Genomic DNA, 20,428 nt, shown 5'->3' with positions numbered 1-20,428 from the left:
ACTGTGCAAGTTGAATAAAATAACTTATATACCACCAGCAGTCTCCTGCAGCCACAATCAATAGTTATGACTGACGTTCGGACATTTTGTCAAAAATTTTTTAGTTTTTAAAAGTTTTTGGAACTGTTTAAACTTTTACTGGAATATTATCTGTATGCAATTTTATTAAATTGATTTAATATACATATGACTAGTGAATTACATAATTATCATTCAAATTATGTAAAAAAAATAGGTACTTAATTTTCAACCAAATTCCCATAAATTTCAATTTAAATAAATAAAATTTAGGTGCATTTACAGCCAGCGGTGCCTACTGTCAACACAACAAGGGTTATCACCTTGTACTGTGCCACTTAAATTGTAAATTGTAAAATATAAACTCATTCAAAAAAGTCTCATTTTATTATTCATTAGGTTTAAATGCTTTATTTGTTGCTTTTTACTTGCACGAATTTTCAGCAACTATTAATTTAATCTATTTCATAATTTATACTGAAACCAACTTTCCACTTTTTAAGAGAAATCACTATAATCATAAATGAACTATTAAAATAATCAAAAATATTCAAGGAAATGAATTTACCTATATGATATACAAAATTGAGGGTAGACAAATATTAATACACAATTTTCAACGTATAATTACGAAGCTAAGCAATATATTTATTGTAACGGCTTACACATACATTAATAGTAACTTAAACAATTTAATTGTTTTAAAAATTAAGTAAATCTTTAAGTAGATACGGTAAGGAAGTATAGCAGCGTATTCGAGTTACAAATATTCACTTTGATAATTTGTATGGATGATTTTCATTTGTTATAAAAAAATATATTAATGTATACATTTTATGTTTGATAAGGAACTTTCTTAGGGGTCATTCAAGTATTAGGTAAACACTGAGAGGGGGTGGGGAGATCCTTTATTTGCTTATTTTTGATGACATGAGGTCCGGGAGGTCTAGATTCAGGGCAGGCTAGGGGCGGTTACGTCCGCAATATTTATTTATTATTTTGGAATAGATTAAAAATATATATACCAATGTTTATGAGCATAGGGGGGCAAGGGGATTCGCTAACAAGGGGGTTAAAATTACTAAAATTCTGCTTACGTAATACTTGAATGGCCGATATAAGGACTGGAAGTATCAAAGATGAATGGTAAGTGAATGATGTGAAACGATAACTCTGAGCAGTGACGCTGAGGAGTGACGTTTTAGATGAATATATTTTCAAATATCGATAATCGCTCTTAAAGAGCACACTCCAAGTACGTATCACACACACACACAAGATTTTTATTTTCCAATTTTGTACAAAGAATATATAGAGTCTAGTTTAAGTAGTCTAGTTATATACTTTGACACGTGCAACACATGAAAATATACCTCACAAATCATCATAGCAGAAATATTAACGCTTAAGAAAATAATCAATTTGAGCTTTACCTAAATCACAACTGTTTCAATTGACGATCAATATGACCGTTTTTACAACACTTCCCCACTTACACTTCTGCCTACACTTACACTTTCCTGTTTACACTTATGTCTACACTTTTTACACTTGGTCGTTAACGTTACCCACTGAGTTTTCACTGCTTAACCGAATAAGTTTTTCAAGTCGTGTTCATACAGTGCTATGACCAGCATTATGCCTATCCCGGTCGCCAATCCCATCAGCTGTAGCAGGCATTGGCACAAAGTACCCTCTTTGCTGTGTGAAGTACTTAGTTCTGGCATCTGTAAGAGATATATTAATAATTAATTTATGACTATACTAGGGATATACTATAGAACAAATCAAGATTTTTTTTATTGAAGTGAAACTTCTAAGTAAGTAAGCTGGTGAATGCGTGACGAGTGTTACGTAAAGTGTTATCGGGCGAGGCGAACGGAGCGAGAAAGAGCTTCGAACACACATTTTCTTTCTCTCTTTCACTCATGACCAGTTACGTTTTGTATAAAGAGGTTTAAGAGAAAGCGCTTCCCATATTTTTCATTATGTGACGGAAAAGCACAGACATACCCGCCACTCGCAGTGGAGCTGCATGATGGTTTAAGCTCCAGCGGCGGGGTGTTACAAGCTGAATGCGAATGCGAAAGTACAGTCTCCTCGGAGGCGTTCAAGTACCCACCATATCGACGAGCGCGATGTACAGGAACATGCCGGCCGCGGCGGCGAACAGCCAGCGCGTGGCGGTTGGAGCGTGACCCGCCAGCACGCCGCACACCATGCCCGCCAGGCACAGCGCCGACGACAGCACGTTGTAGCACACGGCACGCTTCACTGACATACCCGCTTTTAGGAGCACTGCGAAGTCACCTGGAGATAAGAACAGAGAGATTTTTAAAATTAAACTGATGTAGCAGCAGGAAATATCCTTCTTAATATCTGGGGCAGCCCGACTGGGAAACCTCGACCTTACAGAAGATCACAGCTAAATAATACTGCTTTCTAGCAGTGTTGTGTTCCTGTGCTGGGTAAGGTGACCAGAGCTCTTGACCGGGGGTTGGGTCAGCAACGCGCTTACGATATCTCTGGTACCAGACGTCTATAAGCTACGGTAATCGCTTACCATTAGGTGAGCCGTAAGCTTGTTTAGTCACTTTTAGAGGTTTTTTGAAATTTATTTATGTGTTGGGACCAAACGGGCCCCGAATAACCCTAGATGGGCCTGGTTAAAGGTACAGAGTAATTTTTTCTGTGGGTCAGTGTTATCAACACCATTAATGAAGATAAACTTTACTTTAAATATCAATTTAGACGCATAGTTTAAGAGTTTTTTTTATGTATCATAAAATATAACATACCCAATTCATGTGGTAGCTCGTGACACAGAACAGCGATCGCCGTGGAGAAGCCACCGGCTATGTTTGACGCGAAGGCGGCACCTGGAAGGTAATTGTAATTATTACATACGTTTTTTAAAGATAAAGGTTATATGTACTGTGTTTTTCTAGAACATCCAAAAAAAAAAAATTTAAAGTTGGGCAAAATTTTTACCCTATAACAGAGGAGAAGGGTTAAAATTTAGTATTTAGTAAACATAGTCAAATTTAATTTTTACTTCTCGTACTCACCGATAGCCATCCCGTCTGTGAAGTTGTGTAGACCGTCCCCCATGATGACCATCCATGCCACCGAAGATAAAGACGAAGGGGGCGCGTGAACGTGGCCGTGAGCGTGCGAGTGACCGTGGTGGGCGCGTGAGTGCTCCCTGTGGGGGAAAATAACGCCTATTAAGACTCATCGATCAAACATGGCCTATAAAGCCATGGGCTTACATTCAAAACACACGATTCGACCTGTAATATTCAGCCTATAATAACCCAATGCTAAGTAATAAGTTAGAAGGAATCGGAGCTTATCAACCATACTGTTCCACTGCAGGTTGACTATATATCCTACCATTATGAGCAACGATCTCTATCAGGTGTACGTGATAGCAATCGGGACCGACAGCTTAAGGTGCTCTACGATACATGACGATAAGGAGACCCATTCCCAGACCAGATAGACATCCAAACCGGAATATTTATGTTGTTTTATCCAAAGAAATATTTGTAGAAATACATCCATCCAGAGCGGTAATCGAACCCGCAAACTTTATTGTTGAGTAAGGTAACTATGGCTGAGAAAGCAATAGTGATGTTTTTTGTGTTACAGTTCAGTCAGTCAGTCAATTCGTGCGTCTACAGACTACGGTAACCGCTTACCATCACCTGGATCAACTAGATTGTACACTTATTCACCATATTATTGGTATAAAATAATAGTCAAACTAACCTCAATATAACGGTATAGCTGTCACCGTCCTTCATATCCTTGGCACCATCTTCCTTATGCTTGATATTGTTCATCTCGACCACCGCTGGTGTAGACTCACCTTTAAGGAGCCAATCTTTTGCACTGGGTTCGTTTTCCTTACCCTCAGGGTTCAAGGCGTTCGATGAGACAACACTCACCGAGTTATTGTGATTCTTTGTCGCTTTAGGACTTGGAGGCAAACCGTCCCTTAGATGATGATCGTCATGCGTATCAGTATCAATCTCATCGTAACAATATGGGTATTCAGAATATTTATGTTTGCACGTTTTTGTTGTAGGGTCGCCCTTTTCATCCCTTTTGAAGATCTTCACTAGAGAATTCGATGTCGTGTTCGTTATTGGCGCTTTCGATCCACCCGAACAGCCTCCCACTGTTTCATCTTTTAGGACTCGAACTCTGGAGGGTAGTTTGTCATCTTCTAACTTTTGGCGACGCTTGCGCCATTCGACCACAACTGTTAGACCCTTTTCCATGAAATAGAAGAATACTACACCGAGCATAGCGGCTAATCCCTTCCACATCCCATCGTCATGGGACGCCCTTGTTTCTAGGGCGTGGTCATCATGATCATCCTCTAAGGGACTCATGGCGTGAGGCATTAAATGCAATAAGGCATCTCCACATAATGTGCCCACGGCTAACGCTACCAAGAATTGTAAAATGTGATTATAATAAGTCTTATGCATAATAGGGATTACAGCAACACCTAATAATCCGCAGGCGCTAATAGCTGTTATACTTAGACACGAGTAAAGCCAAACGGCGAACATATTCTTTGAATACGCGTTTTCTTTCTCAACGTGTTTAATTTCTCTACTCCTACTTGGTAGATACGTTTCTTTGACGCAGCCGTACCTTTCTATAGACGAATTGGCTAGTTTTTGGTATAATAGAATAGGACAAATAGTTTGAAAAGTTTCTTCGGATATAAGGTTTTCTGAATTGTGATCGTTGTGATCGTGGCCGTGGTCGTGTGGTTTTAGCCACGTGTTGACTGTTGTGACGAGTTCCGCACTGCTGACGCACTGTTGGGAAATGTTTGATGAATATTTTTTTTTTGTAAATTAGCAAATTCAAAATCATCAGATATTAGGCTTTTTTTGTTTTTTTTTAATGCCCATGCTTTTGTTATTCCGATTTTTATTTTTTTACTGATCGTTTATTTGGAACACTACTGCAGCTTACAGATATTGGGCTTGGCAAATTTATCAAAATAAACTTATCCAAAAATACTTCTACTAGCACAAATATTTGGTACGAACCAAATAATCCAATACAGGCTAGATAATTTTTTACCTTGACTAAGATAGGATACTCAAAAGTTTTATAAATTAAATATTGGGATACCGTGCACAATGGAATCGATTTTTTTTTTTTGGAAAATGTACTTTTTTGGGCTAAACAGTTTATTCAGTTTAAAATAAGCATATTTTATTTAATTATCTTAAACAATTCTTAAATACTAGGTACGTGTAGTTGTAAATAGTTTCGAAAAATATAAATACATTATATTATATTACTTTAAAGTTACGTTCAGAAGCCATATCATATAAGCAGATTATAAACAGATTTTCATTACCATCAATTGCTACAATTACGTAACTACAGTTAAATTAAAACGAAAAGCGTACCAAACTTACATTGACAACTTCTTCCTTGGGCTCGTTATGTCCATAAATGTACTCCTTCTTTTCTATCTTTTGCAGACCACCTTCAGTCAACTTGTGGAAGTCTAGACCTTCCAACATCTTATTGAAGCCCGTCATATTCATAGTCATGGTTTCAACATCACCATACAGTCTGAATATCTGCTCAACGTACGCTTCAGGATTAATATTCCTGACCTCTCTCCTCTGCCTTATCTTCTGCAGACGATTCTGGTATCGCATTTCCGACTCTAACTTCCTTTTTTCATGATTGTTGACGCCGGGTTCTATTGCTACCTTTATCGCTGGTTCATATATGTGAATATCGCTTATTACGTCTACATGGGATGTGCAAGTGTGGGCTGCGCACAAGAGGCAGAACATACAAACTGTTACGATGTGATGAGACATTTTGATTGGTCTCAATTTACTTCATGGGTGTGCGCCGTCAGGATTGGTTGATCATATCTCGACGAATCTGTTGACAAATGGAAATATACGTTAATTGTCGCTATCTATTCGTGGAACGATCGATTATATGACTTTATTTTTAATTAGACTGCTAAGGATAATGTCTTGCAAGTGACAGTCCGATATAAAATAACATTTCTGGAGTAGGAATATTTTGACCTTATCTTTAGTAAGCTGTATTATAGTATAATGTTTTACAAATAAATTCGCTGTAAGATTTATAGTAAAGAAAATTGTTTACTGTTTTAGCAGATTTACCCAATTTGAATAAATTCGACGTGGCAAGAACACAGCAAAGTTTAAGAACTACTTAAACTTTGCTACTTAGCGTATCTCTTGAACAAGATTCTTTAAATCTCTTTACCTACTTGTTCATTTAAAATGCTGCCATCGGTTTTTTATAATCTCATGTTCACCTTTAGGGTCATTTGAGAATGACTTTTATCTCTATATAGAAGAAAATAAGAATCATTTAAGAGTGTGGCAGGATATCCATATCTTCCAAAGTACTGAATATTTAAGTTTGAAATTTATGTATGGTAAATTTCAGGACATAAACTATCTTTCATATGTTTCGAAAACATGATTCCATAAAATTTTCTCGATATAAAAAAAATATCGCAAAGTTACCTCTATTTTTGTATTAAAACCTTAATATCTCAGTAAATATAGAAGTTATGGACTTGAGATTAAGCATGGTAATTGAAATAAGTATGAAGAACATTTTATATGTTGCGTTTTTAAAAAAATAACTATTGGTAATGTTTGTGGGGAGAAAATACATATAATTCGCGCGATGAACAACCAAGCGCTCTCAATTCTCATGTGTTTTAGTACGGGTGAAATTTGAATTCGAGCTGAGGTAGTGTAGCCCCTTAATGTTCCTACACACACGGCAGAAGTTAAACTTCTGAAAAGCTAAAAAGTAGCCTTAGAAAGATTGTTTCAACGAGAATATAAAATAAAATGTAATGTATTCTATCTCGTTCTATCCTACACATTTATGTGTTTGTTTTTTTTAATCGTGACGTATTTTAGTTTAGTCCAGTTTCAAATCACAATTTCACTTAAAAAAAGAAGGTAGTTCTCAATTCGACTGTAGTTTTCTTTGTGTTACATCATAACTTTTTAGTGGGTGTAGCGATTTTGATGATTCTTATTTTTATTTGGAAGCTAGTTTTTGTAGTGCTGGTCCTACTGTTTGAGCGAGATCTGTCGTGTAGTTTTATTTTTCAAGATATCCGTAATAATGTGTGTTGTATACTTGTCGATACAAATATAAATATAATAAAACTAGTCGACCTCACAAACCTTTTTATACCATATTCGTTATCAACCTCTTTCATCTCCCTCTTATTACATAGGGGTATGAAAAATAGACGTTGGCCGATTCTCAGGCCTAACCGATATGCACACAAAATTTCATGAAAATCGTTCCAGCTGTTTCAGAGGAATATGGTAACTAACATTGTGAAACAAGATTTTTATATACAAGATAAATTAATATACATATAAAAATCTTATGTTTCAACCTAATGCTTGTTATGGGTATATAGATAGCGGCCGATTACTATAGCTAAGTTTTTTGCTTTTAACTGAAGTCGGTTTTTTAGTTTGAGAACAAACACAAGTATCGTTTGTATCGTTTGGATGGAAAGAGACAGCAAGATCACTTGTATTGCTGTCTCGCTTCTTAGTCATTATACTCGCGTGTCTCATAATTCTTGCATTACGTTCAATGACGACAAATAATCGATAGCACTAACTGAAATTTAATATTCATTTGAAAAAACCTGACGCTTGACTGTCCTACGAGTTCAAATCCAGCAATCAAGACACAAGCACAAACGCCCAGACTACACACACATTAGTATGTGTTATACAAATGTGTGCCATTAGCAGGGTTCGAGCCGCAGGGACAATAGGCACTTTAGTTCATCTTTCCGGGATCCGGGATAAGTGTGTACAAACAAAATTGTGCCTCGTGATCTCGCACGCGTCAATTTGAGGAATAAAATAGCCTATTCAAGACTTCATCAGGAAATGATCTGTCCAACACAAAAAGAATTTTTCAGTTCGAACCAGTTGTTCCTGAGATTAGCACGTTTAAACAAACAAACAAGCTATCGGCTTTATAATATTAATATAGATGTGTATAACGTATAGATATTGTCCTAATTGATGTTAAAATATGAACAGAAAATAGCTGACATAATTAGTAAAAATTAATATGGCCTACATTGGGGTGTAATATTAGAAAATTGACTAAATAATAAAGAAAATTATATGAGAGCTTGTGTTATTAATATGATAATAAAATTTTTAGGAGTAATTGAAATAAACCTATGTAAAGAAAGTTATCGAAGAAGTTATCGAAACGTATGTACGAGCATAACTTCCGGACGACACCGACAAAATGGTAATTCATTTTTATATAAGTTATTTTCTGGACAGTGTTTACAAGAAGAAAAATAATTAGGACCTTGAATAGGTTCTCGCTGTTTCTTTTACAAAATAAAAAATGTATTTTAAATTATAAGGAACAAAAACATTTCATTCAAAGTATTGTCTATCACTAGCGACCACTTTCTTTCATCTTTCTGGCAGTATATGAATATTACGAACGAAATTCTTTAGGTCACCCTATAAGCGTATCAGTATCAATTCCGAGTTTTTTTTTTCCTCCAGCTTTTTGTTTCCCTCGGCCACACTAAAGACATTATTTTATTTATTGTTATATTTGAATAAAGCCGAGGATGTAATTGTAAGGTAAGGTCTAGCGAGACATTAGAACTAAACTTAAAAATTGTGATTAAGTTAAGGTTGCTGATAACACTGGGTACATTACCTAAGTTTGTAATTTACCCTAATGTTAAGATGTAACGTTGACGCGAATTAACTGATTATAATGAAACAACTTTTTCGGATTTTATTTTGTGTTTTTTTTTTACTGTTTTTTTTTTCATATATGATATTATTTTTGGAGTACCTCAAGTGTGTGAATCACCTTATGGTGAGATAAATGTTTTCATTTTATTTCAATTCCAATTTAAGATTACAGGCACCTGATTGACCATCATCTGACTGACGGCCATTGTTTATCGAACCAGTGTCATCTCCTGACCCTCACGAGCGACCTCTGTGGCAACATGTCTTTATACTAATTAGCTATCTGCTTCGACTCACAACGGATTCACTGAACCGATTTTAATGAACATTTTTTTTTAGAAATATTTAACATTGACCGTGTTGATAGTAAAAAAAGGATGTTTTGAGATTTACTGACATTTTTAAAATAGCAAGTTCTATTTGGTATTGGAAATAAATGTAAATATTATAAAGCTGTAGAGTTCGTTTGTTTACACGCGATAACTTAGGAACCACTGGTTCGAATTGAAAAATTCTTTTTGTTTTGTATAATCTATTTATCGAGGAAGGTTGTATTATATAGCCTTATTATAGGCTATACAGCCTTATTTAGATTAAATACGTATTTTCCTCAAATTAAGACGAGTGAAATCGCGGAGTACAACTAGTTAACGTAATAAATGAAATATATGCTGAGCACTGCCCGCGTCTTTCGGTTTCATCCATGCAATTTATCGTAAATTAGGGCATGGGGATATCGTGGGTAGGTCGACGAAAAACTTGTCAAAGCATATTACTCTCATATCCACTCTGCAGGTACGTTTAGATTTTACAAGATTGAATAAAAGATAAAGATAAATCGGATATATATGACGGAGTTTTAATAATTTATGGTTGTTATGGGTTTTAAATATTAAGTTTTTTTAAAGAGCGAGTATAACTAATAATGTACTCGTCAGATCTAACTCAAACTAATCTAACTCAAACCACACGACAAGCACTAGATATCAAAATTGGTACACCTCAAATGGTATCACACGATAAGCACCTGCCTCCGATTGCAAAAAGAATCATCAAAATCTGTACACCCAGTAAAATGTTATGAGGTGACACACATAAAAAATGCAATTGAATACCTCCTTTTTCGAATTCGGGTAATTATCATAATAAAATCACAATAGGGTTCATCAAGTACCCATAATGGCGAGTGCATCTCGCGCTGACCTCGTTCCACTTACCAACCAAGATGACTGTACTTCGGAACGGTACAGATCCGTTCCAATTGGTACCGAGCGATTCTATCTTACCGAAAAACGCATAATAGTGTTCCAATCGTGTTCCGATGATCAATCAGTATAGCTGAATATTATTTTTGTAATAAGCTTATAGTTTTAATAGTACCTACGCAATTGGAAAATGATTATGACAATTATGATACTTTTACTAGACGTTTAAAATCTATTAGGAGTTTATTGATCGAACAGTGGTTTATAATTGTAATAATAATCTTGTTCCAGTAGTTGTTTTACATTTGATGTTAAATTGTAAATATGCCGGTGATTAGGCCACATTAGTACGTTTTGTTATATATACCACAGTTATTATATTTTCTACTGATATTTAACTATTATTTTTTTTTTTTTGTTTTCTTGTTTATAACTATCCGCCAATTAGTCTTTTTGTTTATTTTTCTATAATAATGTAATATATATAATTATCAAATCCTTTATATATCCTTTGATATAATTATCAAAAATATCTATGCAAGCAAAAACAAACTATGTTTAGAAGTACATACACATCACTGAACACATAGTGCTTATAAGCATCGCTGTATCTTACAATTTTAAAAACTTTATATTAAATGAAATGTGATAAATAAAACTTACTAGCATTACCCGTGCGAATAATTCGCACTAAATAAGAATAATAATTTTATCACTACAAAATTACAAAAAAAAAAAAAAAAAAAATTAAACGTGAGTTAATTTGAAATACAAAAAAAAATTGAAAAATTAAAGCCGTCAGATGGCAGCATTGCTGTATGGTGTCTCAATGTATATCTGTGTATATAATTTTAATAATTAATTAATTTAGAAAAACAAAAGCAATAGTATTTTTTTTTAGTTGTTGATGCCGCTAGAGCAGGCAATTATCTATAAAATGATATATAATTTACGTGGAGTAATTGTTAGGTTTTTTCTAAAAAGGGAGGCAAACATCTTAACCTTAGCGCATTAATATTATATACGATAAACTCAATTGTAACATATATCTCTGTATTTTCGTGATTAACAACGACATACTTCACCATTTTATTTATATAGAAATATATTTAACTGTGGTAGGGCACAGCAGGAATTTCCTGCTCAAAATATGGAGCAGCCCGACTGGGGTAGTACCTAGACCTTACGGAAGACCACAGCTAAATAATACTGTTTTCAAGCAGTATTGTGTTCCTGTTGGTGAGTAAGGTGACCAGAGCTCCTGGGGGGGATTGGGGATTGGGTTGGCAACGCGCTTGCGATGCTTCTGGTGTTGCAGGTGTCTATAAGCTACGGTAATCGCTTACCATCAGGTGAGCCGTACGCTTGTTAGCCGACCTAGTGACATAAAAAAAAATATAATAATAATTTTTAAGTACTACAAATAAGACTACATGATTTTAGCTTTTCTATTTTTTCGCGTTAAAATATAGCCTATTAAAAGCCCTTTATATGTAATACAATTTTAAAAAAATACGTAAGTGAAACAAACCCGTCTCCAATCGATTGCTTACAGCCGATAATTGGTCAGCGGATGAACTTAAGTATTGTTAATAAAAAAATAATGGCCACAGGCAAATATTGATCTCGTAAATTTGTATGTTGAAATAGTACAGCTATTTAAGGATATATTCTATACTAATAAATGGAGAGCCGGTTTTTTTTTTGTTCGGTTATACAGCAAAAACTACTGAACCGATCGGAATAATACTTATACCATAAGATGCAGCGTGTTTCGGGGAAGGTTTTAGTATTTCATATGTTGGTGACTACTTATCGTGTAGTAAAATATGTACGGACAGATGTCCGAGAGACGTTTAATGCTGTTTAGATAGCTGATGTAATAAGGAGTAACTTAGGCTATTTTTTTTTTTTTAATTTATATCTCTGCGAAATAAACAATAACTATTTTGTCAAATTCCACGCGGACGAAGTCGCAGGGCACAGCCAGTTTTTTAACCGACTTCAAAAAAGGAGGAGGTTCTCAATTCGACTGTTTTTTAACCGACTTCCAAAAAAGGAGGAGGTTCTCAATTCGACTGTTTTTTTTTTTTTTTTTTTTTATGTATGTTACATCAGAACTTTTGACTGGGTGGAGCGATTTCGACAAATTTTCTTTTAATCGAAAGGTGGTATGTGCCAATTGGTCCCATTTAAATTTATTTGAGATATAACAACAACTTTTCGAGCTATATCTAATAATGCGTTTTTACTTGACGCTTTTTTCGTCGACCTACGTTGTATTATACCGCATAACTTTCTACTGGATGTACCGATTTTAATAATACTTTTTTTGTTGGAAAGGAGATATCCCTAGTTTGGTATCATGATAAGGAAACCAGGATCTGATGATAGGATCCCAGAGAATTTGATGGAAATTCTTGAAAATCCGCAATAACTTTTTACTGGGTGTACCGATTTTAATAATTTTTAATTTAATCGAAAGCTGATGTTTGTCATGTGGTCACATATAAATTTCATTGAGATCTGATAACTACTTTTTGAGTAATCTTTGATAACGCGTAGTTACTTGACTATTTTTTCGTCGATCTACGTTGTATTACTCGTCGATGTAATTGAAGTCGGTTTTTTTTCGTTTGCGAGCAAACACAATTATTTTTTATGTATGTTACATCAGAACTTTTGTCCGGGTGGACCGATTTCGACAATTTTTTTTTAATCGAAAGGTGGTGTGTGTCAATTGGTCCCATTTAAATTCATTTGAGATCTAACAACTACTTTTCGAGTTATATCTAATAATGCGTTTTTACTTGACGCTTTTTTCGTCGACCTACGTCACCGAATAACTTTCTACTGGATGTACCGATTTTGATAATCCTTTTTTTGTTAGAAAGGGGATATCCCTAGTTTGGTACCATGATAAAGAAACCAGGATCTGATGATGGGATCCCAGAGAAATCTAGGGAAACTCTTGAAAATCCGCAATAACTTTTTACTGGGTGTACCGATTTTGATAAATTTTAAATTAATCGAAAGCTGATGTTTACTATGTGGTCACATATAAATTTTATCGAGATCTGATAACTACTTTTTGAGTAATCTTTGATAACGCGTAGTTACTGGACTATTTTTTCGTCGATCTCCGTTGTATTACTCTTCGATGTAATTGAAGTCGGTTTTTTTTCGTTTGCGAGCAAACACAATTATTAATAAATTACTTTACACATTTATTTTTTATTTATAAGGAAGGCTTAATTTCTGCGTTCTACGAAAACCTAAATCCATAATTAAATGACGACGGGTGCCCGAATTTTCCTTAGTATCTACTTAATTTTACATTACGAGTAAATCCCTAAATTACATTACAAAACATTCGCGATTTCTTTGTGAAAGTTAACAACTACACATAAAAGTAACCTTTGGCTTGCAGTAAAAATAGAAACAGAGGCTTATTTATAAATGAAAGTTCGAACCTGCGACCTTTAAACCGCGACGTCGCCGTCGGTACAAAATCGCGTGACTGAGCGTCGGCAGCCAATAACGGAATCACATACAAGTTTCAAGAGGCTTCAATACTAAAATAGAAATGAACTAGATAAACCGTTTTGCTTCACTCGCGTCTACTATTTTTAGGAACTAACGGGACATTTTATACAGTTTTTAACCGACTTTAACAAAGGTGGAGGTTCTCGATTCGTTTGTATTTTTATGTGTTAGCGTTTAAAATTTTATTCGGTGTAACGATTTTGACGATTCTTTTTTTTTATTTGATAGTGTCGTGTTAGTCTAGTTGTCATGCGGAAATATTTAAATTTAAGTGAGATCTGATGAGTGGTGAGAATCATCAAAATCGATACACCCAGTAAAATTTATGAGGTGACACGCACAAATAGTGCTATTTAGTCGAAATGAAACCTCAATTTTTAAAGCCTGTTAATTAATTTAATAGTTAGATAATTAATTAATAAATAAAATAAATAAAAAAAGCCTTTTATTCCACGCATTTACAAAATATTTAACAAAATTTAATTAAAAAAATTCATAACTGATTATTATTATTATGTGTTTTTTTTTCCTATTACAGAATATAAATAAAAAATAAAAAATAAACAATATATAAAAAAGATTCGGTTATATGTATCTTATAGAAAATTGGAATAATCAAATATATTATAATATAGGTAAATTATTAATATTCAAGTTATTATTTTTTTATTTTATTAAGAAAATTAATTATTAATAATACTTTTTTGTATTATTAATAGCTGATCTATTTATTACTGATCATAACTGAGTTCACAAGAATCACGCTAAACCATCAATCGGTATAAATAACACGCGTCGACAGGTCAGTGGCACAAATACACATTTTTATCAGGAGTCCGTCGTAATCGCGAGTAAACAGCGGAAGTGAAGGTTCGCAAAATGTTTGCAAAGTTTGGTGTGTAATCGATTTACTTTGAACTTTAATAAAAACACACAAACATTTAATAATATACATTAAGGGCCTATTTTATCGGTTGTGGATAACGCTATTTGACAGATAACGGTATCCGATATATTAAAGTTTTATGTTATACTTTTTCATAACGCTTCGCACTTCAGCCTGTAATATTCCACTGCTGGACATAGATCTTTTTCACCATGTAAGAGAAGGATCAGAGCTTAATCCACAACGCTGCTCCAATGCGGGTTGGCGGATGTATTCCTTACTTGAGTAACGATCGCTCAGGTGTACATGATAGCAACCGGGACCAACGGCTTAACGTGCTCTCCGGGGCACGGTGGGGAGCTCCACAAGGACTGCACAAACACCCGGACACCAGTATGGCCAATACACACGTTTGTCATGTGCGGAGCTCGAACTCGCAACTGCCAGCGCAACCGCCACAAGCCAGTTCTGTGACCATTGCGCCAACGCGTCGCCTTTTATTTTTTTATAAGATTATAAGATATATTCTATTCGCAGTTGTGAACCTAAAAGTTCTAGTACCTTAAGGGAAAACAGGTCCTAATGGCCTCTTGCTACCTCCTGCTGTTTAAGTCTATCCGTAACTTAAGTGCAGGATAAACTTATTCCAAACCCGATGAAACAGGCCCTGCGATTAATAGAATTAGTATATTATAGCTTATAAATGTCTCACAGCTGGGCGTGGGCTTACGAAATTGAGCTGAGGCAAAGTAATACGAAAATCAAAGATGGATTATTAGATTATTTGTCTATTTAACCAATTTCGAAAAAAAAGAGGAGTTTTTGACTGTATTTTTTGTGTGTTCTTATATCTTTTTTCTGGGTGGATCGATTTTGAATATTTTCTTTAATCGCTAATATATATAAAGCTGGCGCTTGTGATGAGGTCTCATTTAAATTTGACCGAGATCTGAAATGTACTTTTTGATATGTAAGATTTTATTTTTGTGTTAAAAATTGCGCTGGAGCGGTCAATTTTTGATATGATATTCAAAAATGTTTAGAATTCATAATGTGTGGGTAAAACAAAAATAAAATCGTACATATTAAAAATAGCATGGTGTCGTCTCCTGTCAAAGATTTTCATTGTAATATGAAACTTTGAATAGTTACGGGTCTCTGTAAAGAACTCACTATAGACGGCGCCACGGTTCGCTTAAACCGAATATAAAAATCATCATATCAAAAATTCCGATCTAGCTACATCGTTCCATAGCTTTATTGGCTAGAGCGCCGACACGGTCAGTCGGAGACGCGGGTTCGATCCCCGCTGCAGCGGTCAATTTTTGATATGATATTCAAAAACGTACTTTTTGAATTATCGCTAATAATGCTCATTTGATTGGACTATTTTATCGACTACCCACATTGTATTACTTGTCGATGTAATTGTTGTCGGTTTTTATAGTTTTCAAGTTTAGTTCTAAACACAATTATTATTTAGAACAAACGAATTTCTTTCTTTCAATTACAACAACATAGTTTCATGTACGTTATCAATTATCATATCAGTCGGTCGCTTATCTTTAGTGTTGATAACGGCTATCTAACGAGAAACATTACGGCGCAATCCGTTATAACGAATCGTAAACACGAAACTAGCTTAATCACATGACTTTACTTAGACGACGTGTCGGCGCGGCGATCGAGGACAAGTGCCGGTTGCGGTTGTCGCTGGTTCGATCCTCGCTCACGGCAAACTATTGAATTGGTCGTACAGATGTTTGTCGTGGTCCCCCCGAAACAGGAGGAAATGCTACTGGAGGCCGTTGAGTGTAAGGCGTTTATTATTATTATTACTTTGTTTCAATAGTTGTTTTTTTATTCTAGATGCCTTTTTTACTCTCCTACACGGGAAAGCGATGGGCTGAAGTAAGTAAGTAACACGGGAGAGAGACCTATACCCAGAAGTGGGAGCCCGTTGGCACAGTTTGTAGTTGCCCTGCTTTCTGTTTCGCGGGTGGCGAGTTCGATTCTGGGTGTAATATTTCATCATCATCATTACAGCCTATACAGTCCACTGCTGGACATAGGCCTCCACAAGTTTACGTCAAAAATAACGTGAACTCATGTGTTTTGCCCATAGTCACCACGCTGGGCAGGCGGGTTGGTGACCGCAGTACAGGCTTTGTCACACCGGACGCTGCTGCCCGTCTTCGGCCTGTGTATTTCAAAGCCAGCAGTTGGATGGTTATCCCGCCATCGGTCGGCTTCTTAAGTTCCAAGGTGGTTGTGGAACCTTGTTATCCCTTAATCGCCTCTTACGACACCCACGGGAAGAGAGGGGGTGGCTAAATTCTTTAGTGCCGTAACCACACAGCACATAATATTTGTATTTATATATTTATATATGAATTATTTATATGTATACATATAAAAAAATAGTTATTACAGTTGGCTGTTACCAATAACACAAACATTAAGTTCCTTACCATAGGAACAGACGACCATATGTGTATGTTATAAAAAAAAATGAAAAATTATTTTTGTGTACGATCCATTTAGCTAGGAAGGCTATAGGCTATATAACGAAGCGTGTGAAACCGCAAACCACAGCTAGCGTGTTATACTTAAAAAAAAAAGGATTGTATCAGAACCTCAACACTAAGCTTAAATAAATTACCAGGAATCGAGATGTGATGGTTACGAGATTGTTTTGTTTCAACGTATCCCTTGAAGGAATTCGACACACGAGATGCCGTGTCTTTTTGCTCGCTTGCCGTCCGCGATGCGATGTATTTTTGATGACTTTTATTTTTTTTTTGTTTGTGTTTCGTACTTTGTGAATATGCGTTTGTTTTTTTTTTTTTTATTAAAAATGAGTTAGTTATTTTGCATATGTTTTAGTGTGGAAGAATTCGTATGGACTTTATTTTTATATTATTGATGTAATAATTGTAGTAATAAATTAATAATATATAATAATAGATTATTTTTTTACATGGCCCTAAACGGAAGCACGCCAGATTAATTAGGTATACGTATCTCGTCTCGTAACTTGCACGAATAGCTTACGTAAGTGAAACAACTGCAGATTTAGCTAATTAACAATTAAGTATAAGCAGACAAATAGGTACTTTACATATCTTTATCTTCATATTAAAAAAACAATTTAACATATAAATAGTCCATATAATAATTATATATTTATTACTAGAATGTAAAAAAAGTTTTTTAAACATTTTTATAGATGTAAATATTGTATATTGCCTACAAAAGATTACTTTTAGACTTAGAATTTACTGCGGTTTCATCTACGTTTCGCTTCAATACAATAATAGATTATTTTATTGCTCCACATTAATTAGTTATATTATCAAGTTTAATAGCCTTAAGTTATTATTTATCAAAGAAAAAAAGTAGCAAACGCATTTTGTTACGTCTCTATAATGTTATTTAAATAAAAATGGCCTTAAATAATGATTCACGTAACCTAATATTCATTTAAAAATAAAACGTACCAATCTAACCGAAGCAAATAAAACTATTTTAAAAATGGAATCTCAATAAAACCGCTTCGTTCAACTAATGCAAAACAATTGCATAATACCCACATTTCAATCGAGAATACAAAACGTACCACGCATAATAAACTTCATACAACACGTCACAAACACATACACAAAGACATACGAGTACATAAAACAATTGCTGTACACGGTTGTGTACGGTTCCGTACCTATTTAAATTTATAAAAAAATACGATAAACAAATAAATTGTTTTTAATCGCCTCAAGAACGAAACGCCATTATTAAACACAGAACAACGTTACTTAACCTACATAAAGTACACTTTATATGTAAACATGTGCAATGAAAACATAAATACCTAACTGAAGAATAAAAATTATCAGTGTACAAATTAGCGTTTTATCATTACGTTACGGTTTATATACTGCCAAGTATATACATAATATATAAACAGTAATAACAATTACAACCTTTGCCACGATAAATTAAAAAATAAGCGTCGTTTGAACACAAATAAAATACCTGCTTTGCGGTAACAAAAAAAAAAAACGTTCAAAATAGCGTCGTCACAAATCAAATAAAAAATAACCTTTGCCGTTAAAAGTAAAAAAAAAAAAGTATAAGAACATTTACGAGCATCGTTACTAATAAAAAACCGCCCAATAGCACACTATTGTAACCACTTGGCACAGTCTAAATAATAATTGTGTTTGCTCGCAAACGAAAAAAAAACCGACTTCAATTACATCGACGAGTAATACAACGTAGATCGACGAAAAAATAGTCAAGTAACAACGCGTTATCAAAGATTACTCAAAAAACAGTTATCAGATCTCGGTAAAATTTATATGTGACCACATGATAAACATTAGCTTTCGATTAAATTAAAAATTATCAAAATCGGTACACCCAGTAAAAAGTTATTGCGGATTTTCGAGATTTTCCCTCGATTTCCCTAGGATCCCATCATCAGATCCTGGTTTCCTTATCACGGTACCAAACTAAGGATATCCCCTTTCCAACAAAAAAAGAATTATCAAAATCGGTACATCCAGTAGAAAGTTATGTGGTATAATACAACGTAGGTCGACGAAAAAAGCGTTAAGTAAAAACGCATTATTAGATATAACTCGAAAAGTAGTTGTTAGATCTCAAATAAATTTAAATGGGACCAATTGGCACACAAAACCTTTCGATTAAAACAAAATTTGTCGAAATCGGTCTACCCGGTCAAAAGTTCTGATGTAACATACATAAAAAAAAAAAAAAAAAAAAAAAAAAAAAAAAAAAAAAAAAAAAAAATACAGTCGAATTGAGAACCTCCTCCTTTTTTGGAAGTCGGTTAAAAAACTAGAGGTTTCAAATTTACTTATGTGCATAAGCGTCGTTCGTTATACGAAATATCACGATTTGCACAGATGTTAAATTTAAAATTTACAAAAAAAAAATTACTAATGAGGTTTCTAATCTACTGATATATATAGACGACGTTCGTAATACGAAATATAATGATTAACACTGATGCTAAAAATAAAAAATAAATAAAAAAGAAAATCCACAAAAGAGGTTTTAATCTACTTACGTAAATATAATTATGAACGTCGTTCGTAATACGAAGATTTTAAAATTAGAACGCGCGACTCGCGAGACGCGCTCGCAGTACGCAACGAAACGATAAGCTATCTGCCGCGATAACCGTCGTTAGTACGGAACTAACGACGTTCGCGTTACGTTTCACAGACTATGACGCAGACATGGCTCTTTTGTCGTTTCCTTGACCTGTGTTTGTACGTGTCAAACAAATTTACAATTGTCTTAGAATAAATTTAAAGTTCGTGTTATAAAGACATTAGTAGTTAAGATTATTATTCGCAATTAAAACACAAATGATATAGAAGAGTGGATTTAGTGACGCTGTATTTCATGTTTTTTTTTTTCTTTTTTTTTTTATATATATAAAGTTATGTCCACAGGCTTATAGTGCCCGTGCTTTTGTTATTCCGATTTCTAGTTTTATTACTGATCGTTTACTTGTTACACTACTGCAGCTTACATTAAGAGAACTAATTATTCTATCTTAGTATCCCTAATGCAGACGTGATTCCACCGACCAAAATTATACATAATTTTTGTATTTCATGTTTTACCAATTTTATATTAAAACAGTTAATTTTTTTAGAAGAGTAATAGCGAGGTATATCGTCGATTCTTCTTTACAGAATCTCCAGAGCTTAATCTACCACGCTGTTCCACTGCGGTTTGGTGGATTGAGAATATAATCAAGTAGTAATAATTGAATAAAACTCGATATACTTAGAATAATACAAAACTCATAAGTCTATATAAAACTTAATAAGCGTTATAGTCCTATACTAATCTAAATATAACATACCAAAGTAAACCACATAAATTCACAACTTGCCTCTGAGAGGAAAAACATA

At 34.4% G+C, this 20,428-nt stretch overlaps 1 protein-coding gene across 1 annotated transcript in view; it reads right to left on the bottom strand.

Annotated features, from left to right (window-relative positions):
• Positions 1-631: 631 nt before the first annotated feature.
• The window catches only part of LOC123667949 (zinc transporter foi), a 48,182-nt gene continuing 28,385 nt past the window's right edge, over positions 632-20,428 (bottom strand). The window contains exons 2-7 of the mRNA XM_045601778.1: positions 5,475-5,958; positions 3,793-4,859; positions 3,087-3,223; positions 2,817-2,897; positions 2,141-2,328; positions 632-1,745 (exon numbers count right to left, since the gene is read on the bottom strand). Of these exons, the coding sequence (XP_045457734.1) occupies positions 1,605-1,745; positions 2,141-2,328; positions 2,817-2,897; positions 3,087-3,223; positions 3,793-4,859; positions 5,475-5,891 (2,031 nt within the window). The 5' untranslated portion in view covers positions 5,892-5,958 and the 3' untranslated portion in view covers positions 632-1,604. The remainder of the gene's footprint in view (positions 1,746-2,140; positions 2,329-2,816; positions 2,898-3,086; positions 3,224-3,792; positions 4,860-5,474; positions 5,959-20,428) is intronic.

The sequence above is a fragment of the Melitaea cinxia genome, chromosome 29 (assembly GCF_905220565.1).
Source record: "Melitaea cinxia chromosome 29, ilMelCinx1.1, whole genome shotgun sequence".
Classification (NCBI taxonomy): Eukaryota; Metazoa; Arthropoda; class Insecta; order Lepidoptera; family Nymphalidae; genus Melitaea; species Melitaea cinxia.
The sequence above is the reverse complement of the archived record's forward strand: the minus strand, read 5'-3'. Positions and strand labels throughout refer to the sequence as shown.